General features: G+C 37.7%; 1 protein-coding gene across 1 annotated transcript; it reads left to right on the top strand.

Moving 5' to 3' along the window:
- Nucleotides 1-253: 253 nt before the first annotated feature.
- On the top strand, nt 254-20,020 carry cdh17 (cadherin 17, LI cadherin (liver-intestine)). The gene is made up of 19 exons (XM_088600693.1): nt 254-363; nt 3,559-3,629; nt 4,810-4,911; nt 5,838-5,975; nt 6,509-6,647; nt 6,825-6,983; nt 7,507-7,665; nt 11,067-11,266; nt 11,358-11,489; nt 12,406-12,556; nt 13,042-13,272; nt 14,030-14,106; nt 14,839-15,030; nt 15,297-15,544; nt 16,044-16,171; nt 16,597-16,839; nt 17,230-17,340; nt 18,293-18,409; nt 18,796-20,020. The coding sequence occupies exons 2-19, from the start codon at nt 3,579-3,581 to the stop codon at nt 18,906-18,908; spliced, it is 2,691 nt and encodes an 896-aa protein (XP_088456819.1). The 5' UTR covers nt 254-363; nt 3,559-3,578; the 3' UTR covers nt 18,909-20,020.
- Nucleotides 20,021-20,499: the final 479 nt, after the last annotated feature.

Here is a 20,499-nt window from a genome sequence, read left to right as displayed (position 1 = left end):
TACAAAGACTACTTTACTTTAGATATCAATGAGGATATTAATATAAAGAAGATAACTTTTCCTCTTTTGTGACTCTTTACGAAGAGAGGAAATTACTCTCACCTTTAAGTGTAATTCTTTTGACCCCTACACTTGTACAATCACTACTCAACGGAATGAATGTGAAATTGTGAGCCTTACATTATAGAGACTGTTGCTCTTCATGGTGTCTATATTTGTTTCCTGGTATGGTTATGTGTGATAACTATTGGCAAATCATTAGGGTCTATAAAATCTTTTGCAGGTTAACAATTCACTAGGGAGAGTTTCAGCTGCCTTGTGCACACAGCAGTCCCGGGAGTGAAGACCCACGTCTCCCAGCCGGTATGTCCTTCACCTCAGTTCCTTTATATATATATTTTAATTACCGTTTTTTGTTGTTGATCAATGTTGTTGTCGTCGAGGTAGCGGGTTTCAGCTGCAGCTTAATATTAAAAGGGTCTGATGTCTGGAGCGGGAAAAGGAAATGAATAACTGTGGAAACTCAAGCAGTGACTAGAAAGAAAGGGTGTTGTCTGTCAGTTTCTGTTCCAAGGTGGGTACGAACTTTCTGTTTAAAAATGTATATGCAACTTGTTTTTCATGGCGTTTCCATGTTGTACCCTGACAGCAGTAATACAGTTTAAATCAATCCAATGCTAAAGACGAGATTTAATTAAGCTCGTTAGATGCTATGAGACAAAGAAGCAGGCTCTGAACACTATAGACCGGATCCATCGAGGTTAAATTCCTCATACGCTACAACAAACAACACTTTTTGTCGAAGAAGTAGCTAATATTTTCCGTCCTAAATTCATTTGTCTTGGTTTTCTCTTGCTTCTCTAAACTGGTGTCTCTTTCTGGATCATGTGATAATCTACTATCTTAGATATGTGTATTTGGCTCTCTGGTAATCCCCTGTATGAGACTAAACACGTTCAGTTCCTTTGAACTGGTAAACCATTCACTCCAGACTAGAATAATATCTGGTCCAGACTCTCATTTGAATTGTTTCCAGGAAAACAATGTCCTTCCTTTTACATAGTGACCAATATATTGACACTTTGGCACATGTTAATGTATTAATTCATGAACTATCCCTGGATTTTGTCACGGTAGCTTAAAAAAACAGAAAGAGAAAGTGATTTTCACATTAATTGCATACAGAGACATTTACTCCTTAACCAGTCCTTTTCTAACTTCAGCACATCTTACTAAGGCCTTCCTGTAATGTTGTTACCTGTAATATATTTCCAATAGCTTTCTTTCTCAGCACAAAATTATGCCATCATTATTAGTTCCCTTTTTATTTTTTTATCTAACTGCTATCTAAATACCGGTAAATGACTTCAATTGAGGCTTGAAATGACAGTTCTGTGACTTTGGAGTTGTTACCTATTTGAAAACGTAATCCTCTCATAATTAAATGAGCTTTTTTCATAGAGAAAATACAAAGGGCTCATATGTCTGTACCGTGTAGTTTGGTCTTTGCATTAGGCAGACGTTCGTGCAAATTTGTATAGTTACATTAGTGCTGAAGCCCTTTTAGAACAAATGGACAACTCCACCATTTTGTGCTTCAGTTACTTTATAGAGCAAAGATTTGAACTTGTGCTGAAAAATGTCTATAGTACCATGCCACAGTGATAAGAAACAGCATAAGAAGCCCACTGCCGAGTTTAGCAGAAAGTGGACAATGAGTCACATGACAGCGTGATAGATTAAACATCTGAGTAATCAGATGAGTGACTGTCCAAACAGTGTGTTTAAATGGTTACATCCTGGAACATATCACAGTCGTGCAAGGTGTGGAGTGGGGTTTTAATGAGTGTATGCCATAGCAATTATACTGAACAAATCCAGTGACATCAACAGCTACAGTATATCTGCAATTAAAGCCGGACTTCAACAGCAACAAGACTTAAAAAGAACTAAGTAGAGCAAATTCTGTATGTGACCATTTTCACAGAGTCACATGGCACCCATTGTATCGCTGTCCTCTAAGCTCAAGGTCATTGAGATGGAACCTTTAAGTTCGTGGAACCTTGCTTCAGAAAGAGATATTGATGCTGAGAGCAGTTATAGTACGTTGTTATATTCACAGACAGGGTGTCTGAATGCAGCCCTAGCAAAGATTTAAGTCATAGTAAGATTTATCAAATGAATTTTAAAAATGTAAAAGGTGCACCACATCAAGAGAGGAAATAACCTGATAAGATAATGAAGATTGTGAAAGTGAGTTGTGAAACACGTGAGCTGGTGTTAAAGTCTGTGCTCTGAGTGCCCTTACTTACTATAAGGATTCTCGTGAGCAGTGAGGCTGCTTGAATCTCTTCTTGTACTTTATTGACTGTGTTCTTTATTTTTTTGTGTTTGTTAGTACTGGAAAGCAAGGTGCAATCTAATATTGATCCAAAAAGTGTATTACAGTGTATTACAAATCACATCTGGAAAATGGATACTTCCAAAATATCTTGTGTGTGCCAAAAGCAAAAACCGTGGTAACAGTTTATTTTTAAGGATTATACAGTATATAAACTATGCATTGCTAGTATTTGTTTAATGAAATACAGCCTACTGAGTTATAGTGAAGGAGTTATTGATGTCTAATACATGCCTTATTATTGACATATGTAGGGATTGTACAAGTTATTTATTTGTGACAAAAAGTAATTGTTAACTAAGCAGCCTTTGTTAAACAAATCGTTATCTATAATTTGTTAAATGCTAGTGTGTCATCCAAAAATGAAATAACACCTCACCTAACTTAGAGGTGTTTACTGAAAGTACTCCCCAAAAATTGCACAAATAAATCAGATTTCACCTCCTCTATTATTTTTTAACCAGCTTTGTTTTTCAGCGTAGCTTTTCTTTTAAGCCCTAATAGTACCCTGTTAATGTTTATTAATTGTTATATATCCTGCCTGCATAGTAGAATAGTGATACCGGATTTTTTTTCTTTTGAAATAATAGAGCTTGTAAAGATCTAAACTTAGAAAGGGAATGAGATGGCGGAAGGCACAGTCTTCTCTTTGAAAGTAGACTGATTGCTTGTACATATTGTAAAAGACTAGCTTGGAAGACCAGTTCTGCAACACAGCATGGAAAAACATGTCTTCTGAATTTTCCATCACTTAGTCTATCTTTGTTAAAAGGGTCAGTGCTATCAAATTGATTTTTAAAGAGTATTTTTCCACTTCTGCTCATTTGATATTAGTTTACTTAAATTTCAAATCTGTATCAGCCTTTACAAATTTTTAATCACCACCTTTCATTTAATTCTTTTGAACACATTTCTTGTGTTTGCACAGTTTGTGCTTGAGTTTGAACTATTTAAGAACACAAATGGCATTTGATTTTTTATTAAGTTACCCAATATGATTATCTAAAAATCTTAACATTTGATTTTTTTCATCTTAACATATTATTAAAAATTGAAATTGATTGTAAATTTGTGCTGAAACAAGCCCTGAAATGAAATAAAGCTAAAGGGAGTTAAAACTGAGGCACTGAGTTATGAAGCCTTTTATTTCTCAACAGGTACTCTTCAATACTTCAGAATGATTCCCAATCACAATGCAGTATCATTAATCATTCTTTTGGGCACTGCGGTAAGTATTGTACTATATGTGTCTCATTACTATACACAAAGATTTCTTTCTTTAAAGTTTTTATCACAGAATAGAAACTGTATTTAAAGATGCTTTGTTGATTTTAAAGTAAAAAAAAAACGTTTATTTGACTGCCTGTAGAGCTGCCAGAGTACAAAAGCATGAAATGAGTTTGTTGACTAAGAGGAGAGAGTGTAGCTGTGTATGAGATTATGAAGAGGTGTTTCTTGTACACTGGACACTGGCAACTCACAGCAAATCCCACTGGATGGTGGATACATTTTGAGTGTTTTCAATTGATGACTATATACTGTGCAGGTAGATAATGAAAAACAGTAGAATCGTCCCTTTGCACTCTTTAAGTATGGTTGTGCTTCCAGATTAAAAAGACTCCTGATTCCCTCTCTTTAGTTTATATGTACTGTATATAACTAAGAGATTAAAAGATATTATGTTTTTGCTGCTATAATTCTAAACGAAGCCAATTAGGTTATAAGACTAAGACAAATCTAACAAAGGACTCTAAATATTTGATTTACACCAACAGTAATGTTGTAAAGTGGTAAAGTCCTTAGCAACCATAAACAGTCCATTTGTTAACATTTAACATATTCTGTGATAACCTGCTATAAAACTGCAGAGCGGCTGGAATGAAAGTTCTGAGGCAAAATTAAAAATAGCAGCTGACTGCGCGGTTAAATGATATTGAACGAGAGCATAAGAACACGAGAAAGGTTACGAAGGAGATTAGGCTATTCGCGATCAGGCTATATGAGGCTAGTTCATTAGGTAATTAACAGTTAATTGATGCCAGTCCAGTCCGTTTTTTTTTAAATGAAGGCAGGGACTCTGCTTAATCAGTATACATAGGGTAACAATTTGCAATGAAAAGAGCATTCAATCAGGATACAGAAAAGGAAACACTTCATTACAGTTGTGAATGTCTAAAAGAGGTTTCCCAGCCAGGCTCTGAATTTGGGCTCTTTTAAGAAATGACTGGACAAAATCTTATATTCCCTTAGCTACTAAATTACTGAGTATGTATGATAGTATTATGTTCTTATCAGATTTACAGAAAAACTTTGAATACTTCAGAAACACTGTACTTTAGATGATCTGATGACTGAAGTCAAGTCGGGATACAGCCCTTACATTTTACTGTACTTTAAATGTTTCTCAGACCCTTTTGAAAGGTTTAACCTGGGAGAACAAAAACGGACCCCTGGAGGAAAAGATATTAGAAGTTCCAGAAGCGACCGTAGTGCCATTTGCAGTTTTCCAGGTAATCTTTGCTCTCTGATTATTTTGTCATTAGATCCCCACTGAGGCCATGGTAACCCTGCATTGACATGAATGCCACAGATCTCTTGCTTCCTCAGAAACACAAAACATTTCAGATGAGTTGAAGGGAGCATTTAAAAAAATTATAGTAGGTCAAAAATGTAAAGGAAAGATAGAGTTACAGTACTTATATAATTAACATTTTAAAATGTGCGCTCATTCATATTTCCGTAATGACAAATCCACGAGTATCAGTTTCAGTGGGACTCTTTTATTGATTAATTTAAAGTCCTTTTTAAACATTTCTAAATAGCTTTCTTAAGAATAGTTGGAAATAGGTAAATAATACAATACTAATATTGGTTCACATAAGCTATAAACACAACAGAACACGTTGTAGAACAGAGGAGCACAACACCAAATCCTTGAGGGTGAAAAGTTTTCTGGTTTTCCTCCCTGAGCCCTTAATACCTAACTGAACTTATTTGCTAAACTGGACAAGAAGAAGTCTTGAATGAGGTAGTGATTGAAAGTGGCCAATAAAATCTGCTGGACAGCAGAACAGATTTGTCTAAGGACCAGAGCTGGGCTGTCCAGCAGTATATTAAGTACTTTTTAAATCAATCGGATATTGATTTATTATAAAGTAATAAACAGAAACTGTACAGATCAGCAATAATAGTTTAAAAAGATGAACTATTGTATCTACTACTAGAAAGCTCTTATAAAATACTGCTTGTTGAGTGAAGTTTCAGCTTCAGCATGTTGTTAGCTGTTCAGTGTTGTTGTAGTATGGCTGTTGCAAAGAAAAGCTGGGCGAAAAACAGAGAGGAGCATGATTACACTTTTAAGTGGCAATGTGAGATGGAAAACTTCTGTGCTCCATATCAACTTCTTGGTCTGAACCGTGTGTGTCTTTGGTTAAAGTTTAAAGCGTCCCAGCCTGAGGTGACATCATTCAAAGTTACCGGCGAAACGGAGGATAAAATCAAGATCAGCAATGACGGCTGGCTGTACTTAGAAAAGGCCCTGGACAGAGAACTGAAGCAGAGCCATAGCATACAGGTACGGGAATTCAGCTGCATCTGTGCCTGCAACCACAAAATTAAAGGTTCTAATCTTTCACTGCACAGTTAATTGATTTCTAATTCAACCAATTAGGACATCACGGGAAGGCAGTGAACACTTTCAAAACGTATTGTATCTGCAGTATATTTTTAATATTATGTACTCACAAACATTATTATATAAATGTGTCCACGTATTTCTGCTTTTACTTCTGTGGTGTCTCTTTTCACTTTGTCTTCCGGACATTGTTAATTCCTCAGCACATACTGTATATCAAGCTAAGAGACATTTGTGATCATGAGAGACTATGTTAATACTTGACAAATAAGATCAATAATTCAAGATTTGTTTTTTGCTTTACATCAAAATGCGGTATTATTGCATTATTATCATCAAGATTCAATTCATTTCCTTCGATTCATACTTTACATTATTTTCAGGTCAGAAATATATTGTGACACAGAAAAGCATTTTATTTACACTATTATCCTGCTTTACTCAGGGTTTTTTCCTCTCATATTTGGTGGTAGATTGAAGCTCTCGATGAGTCTTCACAGACAGTGGAGGGACCCGTCACAGTGACAATAATCGTGAAAGACATCAACGACAATCGTCCCGTCTTCAGTCAGTCTGAATATGCTGGAGTTGTGAGGGAGCACTCAGTACCTGGTCTGTTCAAAGAAATTCCCTTTGCCAACTTTTTGTTGTTGTTGTTATCTTTTGCAAACAGGAATGAACATACTGCGCATGATATAATGGAAGTGGGAAAACCAGTTCATTGTTGAGAAGTGAATGTCCTCCAGTGGTACTGGCTCATTCTGTCGCATTTGTATGTTCTGGTTTCAGGTGACCCATTCTTGCAGGTTTTTGCCACAGATATGGACGATCCCAACACCCCCAATGCCAGGTTGAACTTCACTATTTCAAACCAAATCCCGGATCATCTCAAGACACCCCTGTTTCAGATTAACGCCGCCACTGGGGAGATCTCCACCACTCCTGAAGGTACTGTATGTTGGGCTCATAATGTCTGCTCATCTCTATGACCGATCAGTGTTGCCTGCATACATATTGATAGAACAATATATACATCGTGTATTGTTATGTAAAACAAAGTCAACACAATTTTGTACAGGAAAATCACTATTTTCAAAAACGTTTTCCATGTCAAACCATATAACTAAGGTATTCTTGGAATAATTAAGAAAGAGGAAATTGCAAACATAGGTTGTGTGGTAAATTAAGCTTCCTAGAAATGACCAGCAATGCTTCCACTAAAGTAACAGTTCTGATATGTAAAAAAGTAAATATAATTTTTAATTCTACCATGTATGTGGTCTCTTCAACCCACGATCTGAGACTGGAGGAAAGCTCAGAATAATGGACAGTTTCTAGGCCTTATTCCTGGAAAAGCTTCCTAGTGGAAAACGTGAGGAAATCTGTGAAGTTGTATCAACAACCTAAATCTCCAAGGATTCCAAAAATAAACTAGAAAAGCTTAAGAAAAAGCTTCTTCTGCACATTGTAGGAGCAGCAGCTTTGAAGGCCAGCAAGGTATTCATGTTTGATAAAGAAGAAGATGTGGACAAGGTGGATCATTTGAGGAAAAAATTTGATGAATATTGCATTCCCAAAGAGAATATTCCCTATGAAAGGAATCCATTCTTCACTTGCGTTCAACAAAGAGGTGAGATCCCACAGAACTACTGTTTGTTGGCAAAATTGTTTCAGTGTGAATGGAACTAGTGGTTATTGATTTCAACAAGGCCAGGGACAAAACAACAGGTCACAAAATTAAAAACCAAATGAGACTAAAGACGAACTAAACTAGACATATTAAAGTACGAAAAGAGAGAGAACCCACAGTGAGAAAAAAGCTTCAAAGGAATTTCATAGTATAGGCAGCAATAGGTTTTCAAAAAGTATATGTGGCTGGTTATTTGTAGCCCAGTTTTACTTATACTTTTATCTTGTATGAAGAAGGCAAATTTTACCTATAAAAATGAATTTGGAAATTCTCTCTGTGTTCAGGAATGTCATGAATCAAATTACAATTCAACAAACAAGGTTCATTCAATTCACTTTCAGAGTTTTTTTGTATGTCTAGTACATGGTTTTGCTATTTATTTCAAAATGTTTTGTCACGAAGACACAGAAACAACAGATACAACTGTCATTAAAAAACTGTTCATCAAAAATTTTCTAAATGAAATTTGAGTTGTATTTCATTGTAACCTTTAAAATGTCCATATAATTAACTTTGGTTTCTCATAATTTTCCTTTCTTTTATAACAGCTCTTATCTTTTCAATAATTTGTACATTTGTTATCGCAAGGATTGGTAAGATTTGAAAGATATCCGATTTATTATTGGATCTAATATTCATCTGCAGTAATAAAGATTTGGAAAGGAATTGAAAAGTACAAAGATGTATTGGAATCACGCCCAGTGTTCTAAAGACAAGCAGGATAGAATATGTAATAAACACACTTTGCAACTAGCAGATGAAGATGAATACCACACACTATAGTTTGACCACATAACCGGAGCTCTACTAGAAAGTAAACTGAGGATTTTCATTAAAAATTAGTTAAAACAAAAACCCCGCCCTTAATCTTCATTATTGTGAAGACCTGATAGTTGCTGAAAAGGAGCAAAAACACAAGGTGATGCTGTAGAGTTAGGCTGTAAATGTCTTCCTTAAGATGCACCTGCTTTAATTGTTACGAAGCGTCTTTCAGGACCCTGTGCAGATGACACAATCCGGAAGGGAGTGGACACACACAGGGGGGAGATGAGGAACTGGGCTGGTAGAGGAACTGGGTGGGGGGGCGTGACAAAGGTGCTCCAGGGGGGCGTGGTCCAGACAAACAGTCCAAAGGGAAGTCCAGAGCAGGCGAAGGTCCAGAGCCGGGTGATAAATCCAAGACGAACAAGACAAAGTTAAAAGCCGGAGCGGAATCCAGCGAGGGGTTGTAGACAGACACGACAAAGTTAAAAACCAGAGCGTGATCCGGCGAAGGGTCGCGGGGAAGAAAGGGAGAACGGGACCAGGCGCTCCAGGTCCCGGGTTCGGCTGGTTCAGGACACCTAGGAGGCGAATGCCACCCGAGCCGTGGACGTAGGGCGACTCGGTGATAGGCGAGCCTCGTGACGTCCGTGATCCACTGCAGAGCCGGGAACAGAGTGAGCGTCTGGCTTTTGTAGGGAGGCCGGAACAGGGAGCAGGTGCACAAAATCAACTAAAAGGTGTACGAGCTGGAGCGCCCTTAAGGGGGAGGGACTACAGTCGTGACATAGATGTGCTGATGAAGTGATGCACTAACTTCGGATTTCACTGATTTGCTGCTGAAAGAAGTGTTGGAAACCTTTTCAGAAAGCACACCAGGTTGTCGATATTAACAATTTAATCTTCAGCACTTACGGCTATACTGTAGCTAATGGTGAAACTGAGGGGCACTTAAAAAGAGAGTCGAAGCATAGGTGGATAATGTGATATTAAGTCATTTCCTGCAAAAAAAGAACTGCAGGTTGATTAGTAATTCTGAAAATAAACCCACAATGAGTAGATGTCATAATGGTGGGATGTCAGATATTGAAGGAAGAGGAACACAACTATCTGGAAATCTCTTTGTGGAAAAAGAGACATTTGTGGTAGAAAGGGTAAGGGAATTTTTCAGATTAAGGAAGGTTATGTACAGTAGGTCATAATGAAAAGCATCAGAAGAACTTTCCTGGCTCAGATTTAATGGAGAGATAGATGGTACAGCTCATTGAAAAGCTCTCAAACTGCCCTACAATGATGCACACAAACGTCACAAGATATTTTTAATACAATGCAGTGCCAGATACAATGTGCCTTCCAGGACAGAGCTCCTTGACTGGACTCTGAGGGGCAGGAGGGCAGGAGTGTTCTGGTGATCACAGTGGGGGGGGGGGGTGTGGTAGCTAGACCCAACCAGGGGGGCTAATTAACAAACTGGCTATGCAGTTGACAAGCTGTAACAATGTGTGTCATCCCATCCTCCTTTGTTCCTTCTGTTTCTGTCCCGCAGGTCCTCAACATGACTGTGGGGTAATTAATGGCCGTCTAGGCAAACGGTGTGATGCTTAATCTTTGTTAGTTGCCACCTGTCCTTCTGTTTGCACCAGGATGGCTTGCAGACCTTGATTGTAAGAGAAGGGAAGCAGACAGGCAAAGAGAAAGGGGCACATCTGACGAAAACATTGGCTTTATATGCGTGTGCATGCTTAAAGTCAATATAGCTCCCTTGCCCCTGCCCACGACTATTTTTGGTCGCTCTGTGACAGTGTGCTCAGTTCAGAAACTTCTTTAACTAATTTAAAGGGACAATCTCGACTCTCAAGAGAACAAGCTCTACTCTCACAGAAGACATCAAACAACATTGCTCAGAAGTTTGATTTAAAACCAGGAAGAAAGGATAGGTCATTATCTTATCAGAGCAATGACAATGTGGGAAGAACTATGCCCTATGAATTATTTTATGTGTTTATTATTTAATTGCCATAAAGGATAAAAAAGAACAGCATCCAAATTTAACTATGAAAATAGTTTTTAAAGATGCACTGTTTTAAAACACAACTTGCTTCAGAGTCAAACAACAAGCTATGAAGAACTTAACATATTGTATTCTGTATTATATGCTTTCTTCTATTTAATTGTGATGGTCATCTATTTGACATTCAGCTATAGGATTGAAAAGACAGTTGTAACTAAGTGATTAGTACTACTTCAAAACTGATGATCTACAGTTTTATTTGATCAGCCCTTGAAGCAATACAAATATTTGTAAGAATCTACATGTATAAAACATCTGGAAATCATCCAGATCAAATTTGTGACTATGCTATTTGATTTAGATGATGGGGTGTTTGTGTTTGTAGCTTCTTACTGTGTGACTCTTAGGAGTGTTAAGATTGTAATAAATGAACAAAAGAATGCTTGTAAAAATGACTGTCAGAACATAAAATGACATTCTCTCACCTGTTGCAGAAAAATGTTCAAACTCTTTCCCAGCTCCGTTCTAACAAGATTTTCTCATGTTTTGCATTTGTTGGTGTTCTCAGGAGCCGCGAGACTGGATCCACAAATTGCAGCAGACTACACCCTCATAATTACCGTTAGAGATTTGGAAGGCTTGTCAGAAAGCGCTCTGAGTGGGAGCACAAGGGTGAACATTGTAGTGAAGGAAAACCTGTGGGTGGCTCCCAGTCCAATTACGATCAAAGAGAATTCCACCGAGCAGCACCCAGTCCAAATCACACAGGTATGCTGCTGCAAAAGGAAGCTCATCCTCTTATTTCAAGTTTTCAACCTGACTTCATTTACTAGGCCTTTCTGCTTCTTGTATTCCACAGGTGCAGTGGAACGAACCAGGAGCCATATATACACTTGCACAGAAGGAGAAGTTTCCACGGTTTCCATTCTCAATAGACCCAGCTGGCAGAATCTACGTTACTGAGCCCCTGGACTGGGAGGAAAAGAGCAGGGTAACATCTCCTCCACGTTTTAGGACAAAGAGTAAAAAAGTCAAGAAACAAGGACAAATGACCAAACTGAAGAGCCAATATGAAGACCAATCCATAGGATTTTTAAAGAGCTATTTCAACAGGTCATATTCTCATGAAGCTCTTATCATCAGACTCTGCAATTTCGGTGGTCCCGTAACTGCTGAAGTTTTGAGAAAAACTAAAAATAATTAGTTGATACAGTAGGTGTTTGTAAACTGATGAATAGATGAATGTACATCTTCTTAATAGCAAATGCCTATGGATTAACATTATCACCCCCACTACATAGAGAACAGACAAGGAAATACTTTTTGTTTTTGGATACAGAAGACCGAAGAACATAAATTATTAAACAAATAACCAGAAGCTAATGCTAGTGATTTTCTCCACTGTATAATGTTGCCAGATTAATTTATTAATGAGGGCCAAATAATTTGCTTTCTTTGGAAACTAACATTTTCATTCTCATTCATAACATCTGTTAATAGGTGGGTTTATTAAAGTACATTGGTGTTAAATTCTGGCTAAAGCAGTTTTTACAGTGTAAGACTTCTTTTTTTAATTGAAACTCAGTAGCTTGTGTAAAATCCTATGAGTTCTGATTAGAAAAAAGCATCTAAGTCCTCACTGCTAAAGCTTTGGAATTTATACATCATGCTATAATGTACTGGGGAATAAAAGACTCGACTTGGAGGAAATAGGAAAAATATGTGAATACAACTTTCTAAAAACAATATCCAGTTGAAATTACATGTGGCAAGTCAGAAGATGGTAGTTTTCTGCTGTCTACAGTAATGGAGCTTAATAAGTGTGCTTATCCATGCATTTTCTTGAAAAAGATCAGGGCATAGTCTTGCTGTGCATCAGCCTGTGTTGAGTCCCTTTGTTGTTTCAGTACGGGCTGGTGGTGTTTGTGAGAGATGAAAACATGAAAGAACTGGACAGGCCGCTGGAGATCCATGTGATTGTAGAAGACATTAACGACAATCCTCCCGTGTGTGTGCACAGTGAGAGCCTGTTTGAAGTCCAGGAAAATGAGAATATAGGTAAAGACCTCTAATTACTTCTGTGATTTTAAATTATTTTTTAAATTATTACAAGACAATTCAATTATTTTTTAGAAAACTACTCTCAGTTGTTAGTTTAAGCAATCATTGAAAATGCTGTTTGTTTACAGTTACACCATAAAATACAGAATATTTTCTTCATAATATGTTTAAGCTCACACCTATTTTCTCCTTACAACATGATAAAGTTTTAAAGTGATACATGAATATTTCAGGATGCTCATTGAGAGTCAGTAAGGGATTCTCTTGCAATTTTAACAAAGGAGCAGACTTTTTCAGAAAAGCTTAGCAAATATCTCTAGTTGGAGACTAACATAATGTCCCTAGATGATCACCTGCTCTTGAAGGCAAGAATATTGTAAATATTTCTAAAAAAAACTGCTAATATTATTCATTATTAAAATACTTTGATTTTGCTCAAGGTGAGTGTATCCTTGTAACAGCCATGCATTGTATTTCTTAAGGAAATCAGATCGGAGTTCTGCAAGTCACAGACCTGGATGAAGAGGGCACAGAGAACTCTCTTCTGCACTATGAGATATTGAACCAGGAGCCAGAGCTTCCTTCCAGAACCATGTTCACCATCGATGAATACAGTGGAAACATTCAGATTGCACATGGGCAGTTTGAAAAGAAGAAGGTCCCAGAGTACAGACTCAGAGTGAAGGTTTCAGACAATGGAGGACGTCCCGCAGGTATGTTCCTTTGGCTAAGTATGGCTGTATTTAGAAACAATTCTTTTTCTACGGAATAAAGTTAAGACATAAGAACTACGTGGATGTGATTTAGGACACTGGAAGCGAAACCCGAATCAGGAACTTGTTCCGAATGGAATGAGATACCCAGTCATGTTCTTGAAGCCTATACCAGGACTTCTTTTAAGAAGTGGCTGGATTAGACTCTTGGATCAATTAGCTACTGACTTCCAATTGGGCTGGATGGGACAAATAGCCCCCCCTCTTTTGTAACCTTTCTTATGGAAAACAGACGGGCACCTCATGTTAAGTAGTTCAGTACCTGTTTACCAAACCTCTTTCAGTCTGAGATAGAAATTTAGACAGTTTCCCTGGATTTTATCACACAGTACACTATCCAATGGTCAGGAGGAAAAGAATAATCACCCATCTTTCTTAGGTTAGTTTAGAAAATAATGCCGTAATGTAATACAAATAAAGAGCCCTTGGTGTCATTTTCAGAAGATCCTTATCGGAGTTACGGGTAACTAAATTTTGGGGGAAATTAAAGTTTAAAAGTTCAAAGTGAACTTTATTTTAGAAGCAGCAGCAAACAAATTGCATTGTTAAATTATAATTTTATAGGCAGCAAAAGGGATTTTAAATTCAGTGGGCAATTCTGCAATCACATAATACATAGATTTCAACATCTATTTGAAATCTCCATTTCATTTTTTGAAAATGTTAATTCAGTCTGTTGCAAATTTTGTTTTTGCAGGATTTAGTACTGAGTGCAAGTTGGTTATCAAGGTCATTGATATAAACAACCAGATCCCCATATTTGAAAAAAGTCAGGTAACTACACAGTTTCATCCTGCTTGGCATGAACAACTCTGTTTTGGGGGTTAAAGAATATACTTTCATCATGGGATTTCCCTCAGCCATCTGAAAAGCATGGAAATGATTTTCATACAAATAACGTGCTATAGTCAGGTATCCGATTTGAAGATTGTCTCTTCCTGGGGTTTGCTGTTGTGATTTCACTCAGGAAATGGCCCTAGAGATGTAGGAAACAAATTGAATTGTCCCGCACAATTGTGGTCACTCTCTGCATTCCAGAACACACTCTGCTTCTTGGTTTTATAAATTTAGATAAATCTGAGGATTGTCAGGGTGTCTCATTCTGCAAATAGCTTCTCTCATGAGCTGTAGTCAAGCAATGATTCAGGCTGCAATGAGTCAATCTTGTTACTGTTGCCCCTCAAATGAGTCATTATGGCATCTTTCTTTCTATTTATTTTCATTATATTTATATGCATTATATTACAATGTCACTGGTAATGTATACTCAGCTCAAAGGAGACCATTGCTTATTACTTGACTGTCCATCCAGAAAATTAAACAGAGTGCTCATGATTCATCTTTTTTCTTCAGTAGAGTATGTGGGCTTCCTGAATTTATATATATAGACTTAACCATATCTATAGCTTGGATTTCCAGTCCTCTCTACATTGTAACATTACCAAAACATGGTTATTAATTGATTAATGGAAGAGTCTTATGGCTCGTATGGTCTTTTCTTTTCAGTATGAACCTGTGTCCACACCAGAGGACACACCTTCAGGAACCACACTGCTCTCTATCCTGGCCAATGATGCTGATGAACCAGGAACTGGCAGTTCGAAGGTTGAGTACAGTATTGCAAATGGGGACCCCGGTAAACACTTTGCCATCGAAACAAATGGGACAACAAATAATGGATATCTATATATTATCAAGGTGAGAAGGAAAGAAATAGAATTAACTGGTTCCCGTGCCTTTCCACTAAATGTTTTCTCATTTCTTATCTGTCCAAATAAAAGAATTTGGACATTCATATGCTATTCATAATGAGTCAGTCAGTAAGCAATTTAAATCAAACATCTCTCACACTACCTGCATACATAAACACTTTGCTCCTTGAGTAAAAAATACCAAAATGAATCATGAGTTTCTTTCTGTAATGATGAGACTCTTGATTAATGTCAGACGTTTTGTTTTTGCAGCCACTTGACTTTGAAAAGCAGTCTCAATACCATCTTCAAATTAATGCCCGGAATCCGGAGCCCCTGGTTTCTGGAATAGATTACAACTCCAGTTCTTCAGCTTTGGTCATTATTGAAGTTACTGACGTCAATGAAGCTCCAGAGTTTAACAAGACCGGTATCTACCAAACAATCATCTTAGAAGACATTGCCAATGGAACAACCATTCTGCAAGTACAGGCCAAAGACCCAGAGGATGATGCTATCACGTAAGTATTAGACATATATAAATAATAAGTAGCGCTCACATTTTTCAAAATGCTTGGAGAGTATCACTGACTTTTAATTCAGCTTTTGTGTGTAGTCAAATTAAGCAGCTGTGGACAGCTAATGAAATTAGTTAATGGGGCCCCTCTGAAATGAAGAGAGCTATTTCATGTTTATTTCCATGATTTCACATAATTCATAGTGATCCCTTGTTGCTTAGTATTGTTGCTTGGTACATATTAAACATTTTTCCCCAAACGACATTGATTTCTAATTATTATAAAGGCTTTAAAAGCTTAATCTATCCAAACTTTGAGCATGAGCTCAAATATGAACCCTGATATGATTGGTTAGGCCACACACCCATCCTTCCCAGTTGTAGAACCTTTCAAGAATAGTACCCCCTTGGTACAGCTTGCTCACTAAACAACTGAGCATAATCTGAAACACAATGCCTTTAAATTTATTGAGTTCTACTACATGTTTTTTTAAACAATTTAGATATACACTCTTAGATGACTCCCTGAAGTGGTTACGAATTAATGAGAAAACTGGAGATATTATTACAGCAGCAAGCCTGGACTTTGAGAAGATGCAGGAGTATGTAGTGCGCGTTAGAGCTGAGGCAGGTAAGGACACTGGTGTTGCCTCATTGTATAGATTCTCATCAGAATTGAGGAACAACTTATCTTTTTCAGCATTTAAAGCAATTTGAAATATTGTTTTAATAACTGGTATTTTCGAATCCATTAATATTTGTTAAGATGGGAATTGAAAGGTTTATCAATTCCGTACAGTTTTAGGCAAAGTAAGTGATGCCATCTGAGGTCTGCAGATACAGGTGAAAATGCAGAAAGAAAAACATGCCTTTGTGTCATATAGGCATAGAGTGTCCTCCATTTCTTTGTCCATAACAAAACACGACACAAACGTTCATTATCTTGTTTATCTCTTTATGCAGATATATTCCTTAATATATCATCAAAAACCACTCATAAAAAAATATTTTGTGTCAATGAATGTCCTGAGAATGCTTTTTTAAATTGCTTTGCAGGAGAACCTAAACAAATGTCAGAACAGCAGGTTTTCATTAAATTGAAAGATGTCAATGACAATGTCCCAACACTGTCGAAGGAGTCACATTCAGCAATCATCTGCTATCCCGTGGAACAATCCCAGAAGCCTCTGATGCTGGTGGCAGAAGATCCCGATCTGCCTCCTTATGGATCACCCCTTACCTTCTCCCTTGGCGGGAACGCCACTGTATCCAATGACTGGAAAATCAAAGCCTTTAACGGTAAGCATGCGATGAAATTAAATTGAGAACAAAAAACTTTAAACGACATTTTCACGGCCTCAGCATGTTTTTTTTTTCCTCCCAACTTCTTTTAATTTCAAGTTATTGAGTTTTAAAATTCCCAACAGCAAATTTGCAAACAGGTGGACTTCAGGATTTTATCCATGAATGATACAGTAGGTCTGCATTCACATTTAAAACGCTGCACTGTTTTGTGTTTTGTAAGATTGCCAAGTGGAACAACATGGAAATAAAATGACAAAGCACAAAAAATACTCACACAAAACCTTACAGTTAATTGCAATATAACAATTATACAATTTCAGTAACTGTATATACAGTGCATAGGAGGAACAATTATAATGTGTTTTTCTTATGTTTTCATTTCAGAAACTTCTGCAGAGCTGATAATAAATCACAGAAATGTTCATCAACAAGACTATAAGGTTCCCATAAGAATCAAAGATGCGGGGGATAGGGAAAACACACAAACATTTACAGGTACGTTTTCGTAAATTTAAATATATGCTGGAATGAAAAGAAATGAAAGAGAATGTAAGCCGTCAAACCCACCAATGGTGGAGGGCATTATTCAGATAAGTGTGCACTATTACACAGTATTATCTGTGCCGAACCTTTAGAGAGAGAGAATGATCAAACACAGCTGTAGCCCATCTTACAGTTCTCTCTCCACGATGTGCGAATTCCTGCACATGTTCCCTCTCTGACTGGTCTCTAAGTTGCGCAACCATAGTGCACACCTACAGCAACAGCTGAGACACTGCAGCTCTGTTACACCGTCCAACCAGTTCTTAAATTTGCTTCAGTGTCCATTCACAACAGTTTGCCACAGAGAGCTGTACAGCAACAGTGAGCTATGTGGACAAAGAGGAAGGGGAAATACAACTTGCAGGTCAGAGAAAATATACCTCTAGATGTCCCAGGCCTAGTGGTTCCCCTCCTCCGGGCAATGACTCTGTGGTACATTCATCTAAGAGACTTTGAACAGTTTCTATAAATTCTAAAAGTAAACTGTCCCCTGTGGGTCTGCTGTCAAGGTTATCCGAGTCAAGCAGCTAAGGTTTCCTCGGTCTGCCATCCTGGATCTGTTTTATAGGATACTGTGCTCTAGAACAGGGTAAAAATATATTGGAGAATGAGAAAGGAGCAAAGGTTAATTCCATGCTGAAAAGAAAAAAGACAACGTTTTGTCTGCTGTGCCGTCTGCAGGTGTCTTGGCAAATGCCATCTGTGGTGCCTTTTTGTTCATCTTGTGTATGATGTGTAAGCTAAATACTGCCTTATTGATAAAACCTGGAGCTCCACTGGCAATGACTGCATACTCACTACTAATTTGCAGATGCATAATTTGTGTATGTCACTGAATTTACTGTGTACTTCACTGAATTCCATTCTCTCTAATGGAAATGTCTGTCATTTCTTTATGCGCCAGTGCACATTTGTAAATGCACAGACTTTGGAAATTGCTTCATTGAGCCAGGAGCGCACAAAGAAAAGGCATATGCAGGGACAGCAGTTGCTTTGTTGGTAGGAGTGCTCGGATTTATAGGTAAGTGTTTTTTAATCTCTGACATCTTCTGCTTGGTTTACTGTTAATGTGGCATGAAAAACTAAATCGTGCTGGAATTTGTTAATTGAGTAAATAGGATGATCAGTGCTGAGTGTCGTTTCGTATTAAAGAAAATAAAGAAGAACGGTCCGGATTTTAAACTCTCAATGTTTCAAACAGCTGTTTGAAAGTGCAAATAATTGCATTTTTTAAATATTTGCAACATTTGCAGAAAAGGTCTGGTGTTGCCCACCAGATTCTTGTAAAGAATGTGTTGGTTAAAAAATCTGGCGATGATGATTTAAAATGTGCCTCAGTGAAATATTTTCTATTTTCCTTCAACACAATGTTGTGCTTGACATACAATATCCTGTTTTTGCTCCCAGCTGTCATTCTGGCTGTTGTATTTTACCGGATAAAAAAGAAGAACCCCAAGAAGAAGTCACAAAATGCTAATGGGCCAGCAGAAACTGAGTTACTATCAAAAGCTAATGCGTGAATTTAAACTTTCAAAAACAGTTTAAAATGTAAGTTTGTACAAATATTTTTCTGTCTTAAATACCGATCTTAAACATGGCTTCAGAGCACATCCTGTATTTTCCTCCATTTCCCAACATTCCTATTCAATTCTAAAATGATTTTAAAATACGTACAGTAGGTCAAGATAAATACTGCCTTCCTTTGGTGTCAGTAATTAATGGTTGTTTTCATTATTGCGGGTGTTTTTGTGTGACTTGACCAAGGTTGTGAGAATCACTTATTTATGGCTGTGCTACACATTTGGCCCACCGACTTGCTAAAGTCTTTCTAGGTTTCAAATGCTGTAAACGTTTAAAAAATAAAGGCACATGTGCTAAAAAACGAAAGGCCTATTTCGATTAATAAAACAAATTTCAAATCAAATGAAATGGAGATTCATATCAAACAGAAGCTAGAAAAACCTTTAGGATTACAGTCTATGCTAAATAAGCATGCATTACAACTCATTCTGAGGCCTAGGTGATCTCCATAAGTGGACTTTATTGACAGCTTTCTCAGCTATACTCAACAAAAAAACTTCTCCAAACGAGGTTTTGCACAATGACCAGGAGGTAGTTGTCCAGTTTGTGATGTCCTGTGTTAACCAGACCATGGACAAATATTTTTCCATCCTGATGCAAGATAACATTTTCAGTCTCCCATTGTCAGAAAGCCTCCTATTTCTGCTGAGGCTCTTGACAGCCAAGAGCCTATCCCAGAAAGCAAAGGGAGCAAGGAGGGCCATGATTCCACTGGGGACACAGCCACACCCACAAAGGGACAATTTAGAGACTAACCTAGCACCTTGTCTTCAGTAGGTGACAGGAAAATGGAGCACCTGGCAAAAACCCAAACTGACACAGGGAGAAAAGAAAGATCAGTTCTAATTTTCATGTGTAGTACTTTTCCAAATAAAATTCCAAATGAAACTCCTTCAAGCCAAGTTGGAAAAAATCCTGTGCTTATTAATTATGATCTCCTTGCAGTTGCTGTGCCGACAGTGTTAATCAGACAGGTTTTGTTGCAATCGTGTCATTATGATGGTTTTATATTAATCATATCCCTGTTCAATAAAGATACAATTTAGTGGGACACGATTGTGTCTTCTCTTTTGTTTTTCTTTATACAATGAAGTACATTTCTCTCAAACCAGAAAACACTTTAAATATAGAGTCTGTGTGTATACATTTATCTCTGTTATAAGCTTTATGTTGCACTGCATGAAATGAGTTTGTAACAGATGTGCTGGTGGGGTGATAACAGTCAAATTCAATCGGACTCTGTCGTCAGTAATTCACACTCCTGACGTCATTTTCTCTCCTAAACACTATAAATACTGTAGGTGATGCCTTCTCTCCCTCACACACATCTTTTTGCATCACACCTCCACCCCATCTCCACTTCTACAGCCTTCTCGGCCTTTTGCCCAAGATCGTGTGAGGAGTGTGTCTCCCCCTCTGCAGCTGCCCCCAGGTCACTCCTCACTCTGCAGGGGGTCCCAGCCTCCTCCTTCTCCTGTGGCCAGGAGGTCAGCCCTCAGCCAAGCGGGTTAAGCCAAATTTGAGCGAAAC

This window comes from Lepisosteus platostomus, chromosome 12 (assembly GCF_059453375.1).
Source record: "Lepisosteus platostomus isolate fLepPlt1 chromosome 12, fLepPlt1.hap1, whole genome shotgun sequence".
Classification (NCBI taxonomy): Eukaryota; Metazoa; Chordata; class Actinopteri; order Semionotiformes; family Lepisosteidae; genus Lepisosteus; species Lepisosteus platostomus.
The sequence above is the reverse complement of the archived record's forward strand: the minus strand, read 5'-3'. Positions and strand labels throughout refer to the sequence as shown.

What these genes read in the sequence shown, in the direction of transcription:
- cdh17 (XM_088600693.1), top strand. Translation starts at nt 3,579, where the DNA reads ATGATTCCCAATCACAATGCAGTATCATTAATCATTCTTTTGGGCACT. An exon ending in ACTGGGAGGAAAAGAGCAGG is followed by an intron (nt 11,490 to 12,405) that starts GTAACATCTCCT and finishes TTGTTGTTTCAG; the next exon opens with TACGGGCTGGTGGTGTTTGT. An exon ending in AAACACACAAACATTTACAG is followed by an intron (nt 17,341 to 18,292) that starts GTACGTTTTCGT and finishes TTTATGCGCCAG; the next exon opens with TGCACATTTGTAAATGCACA.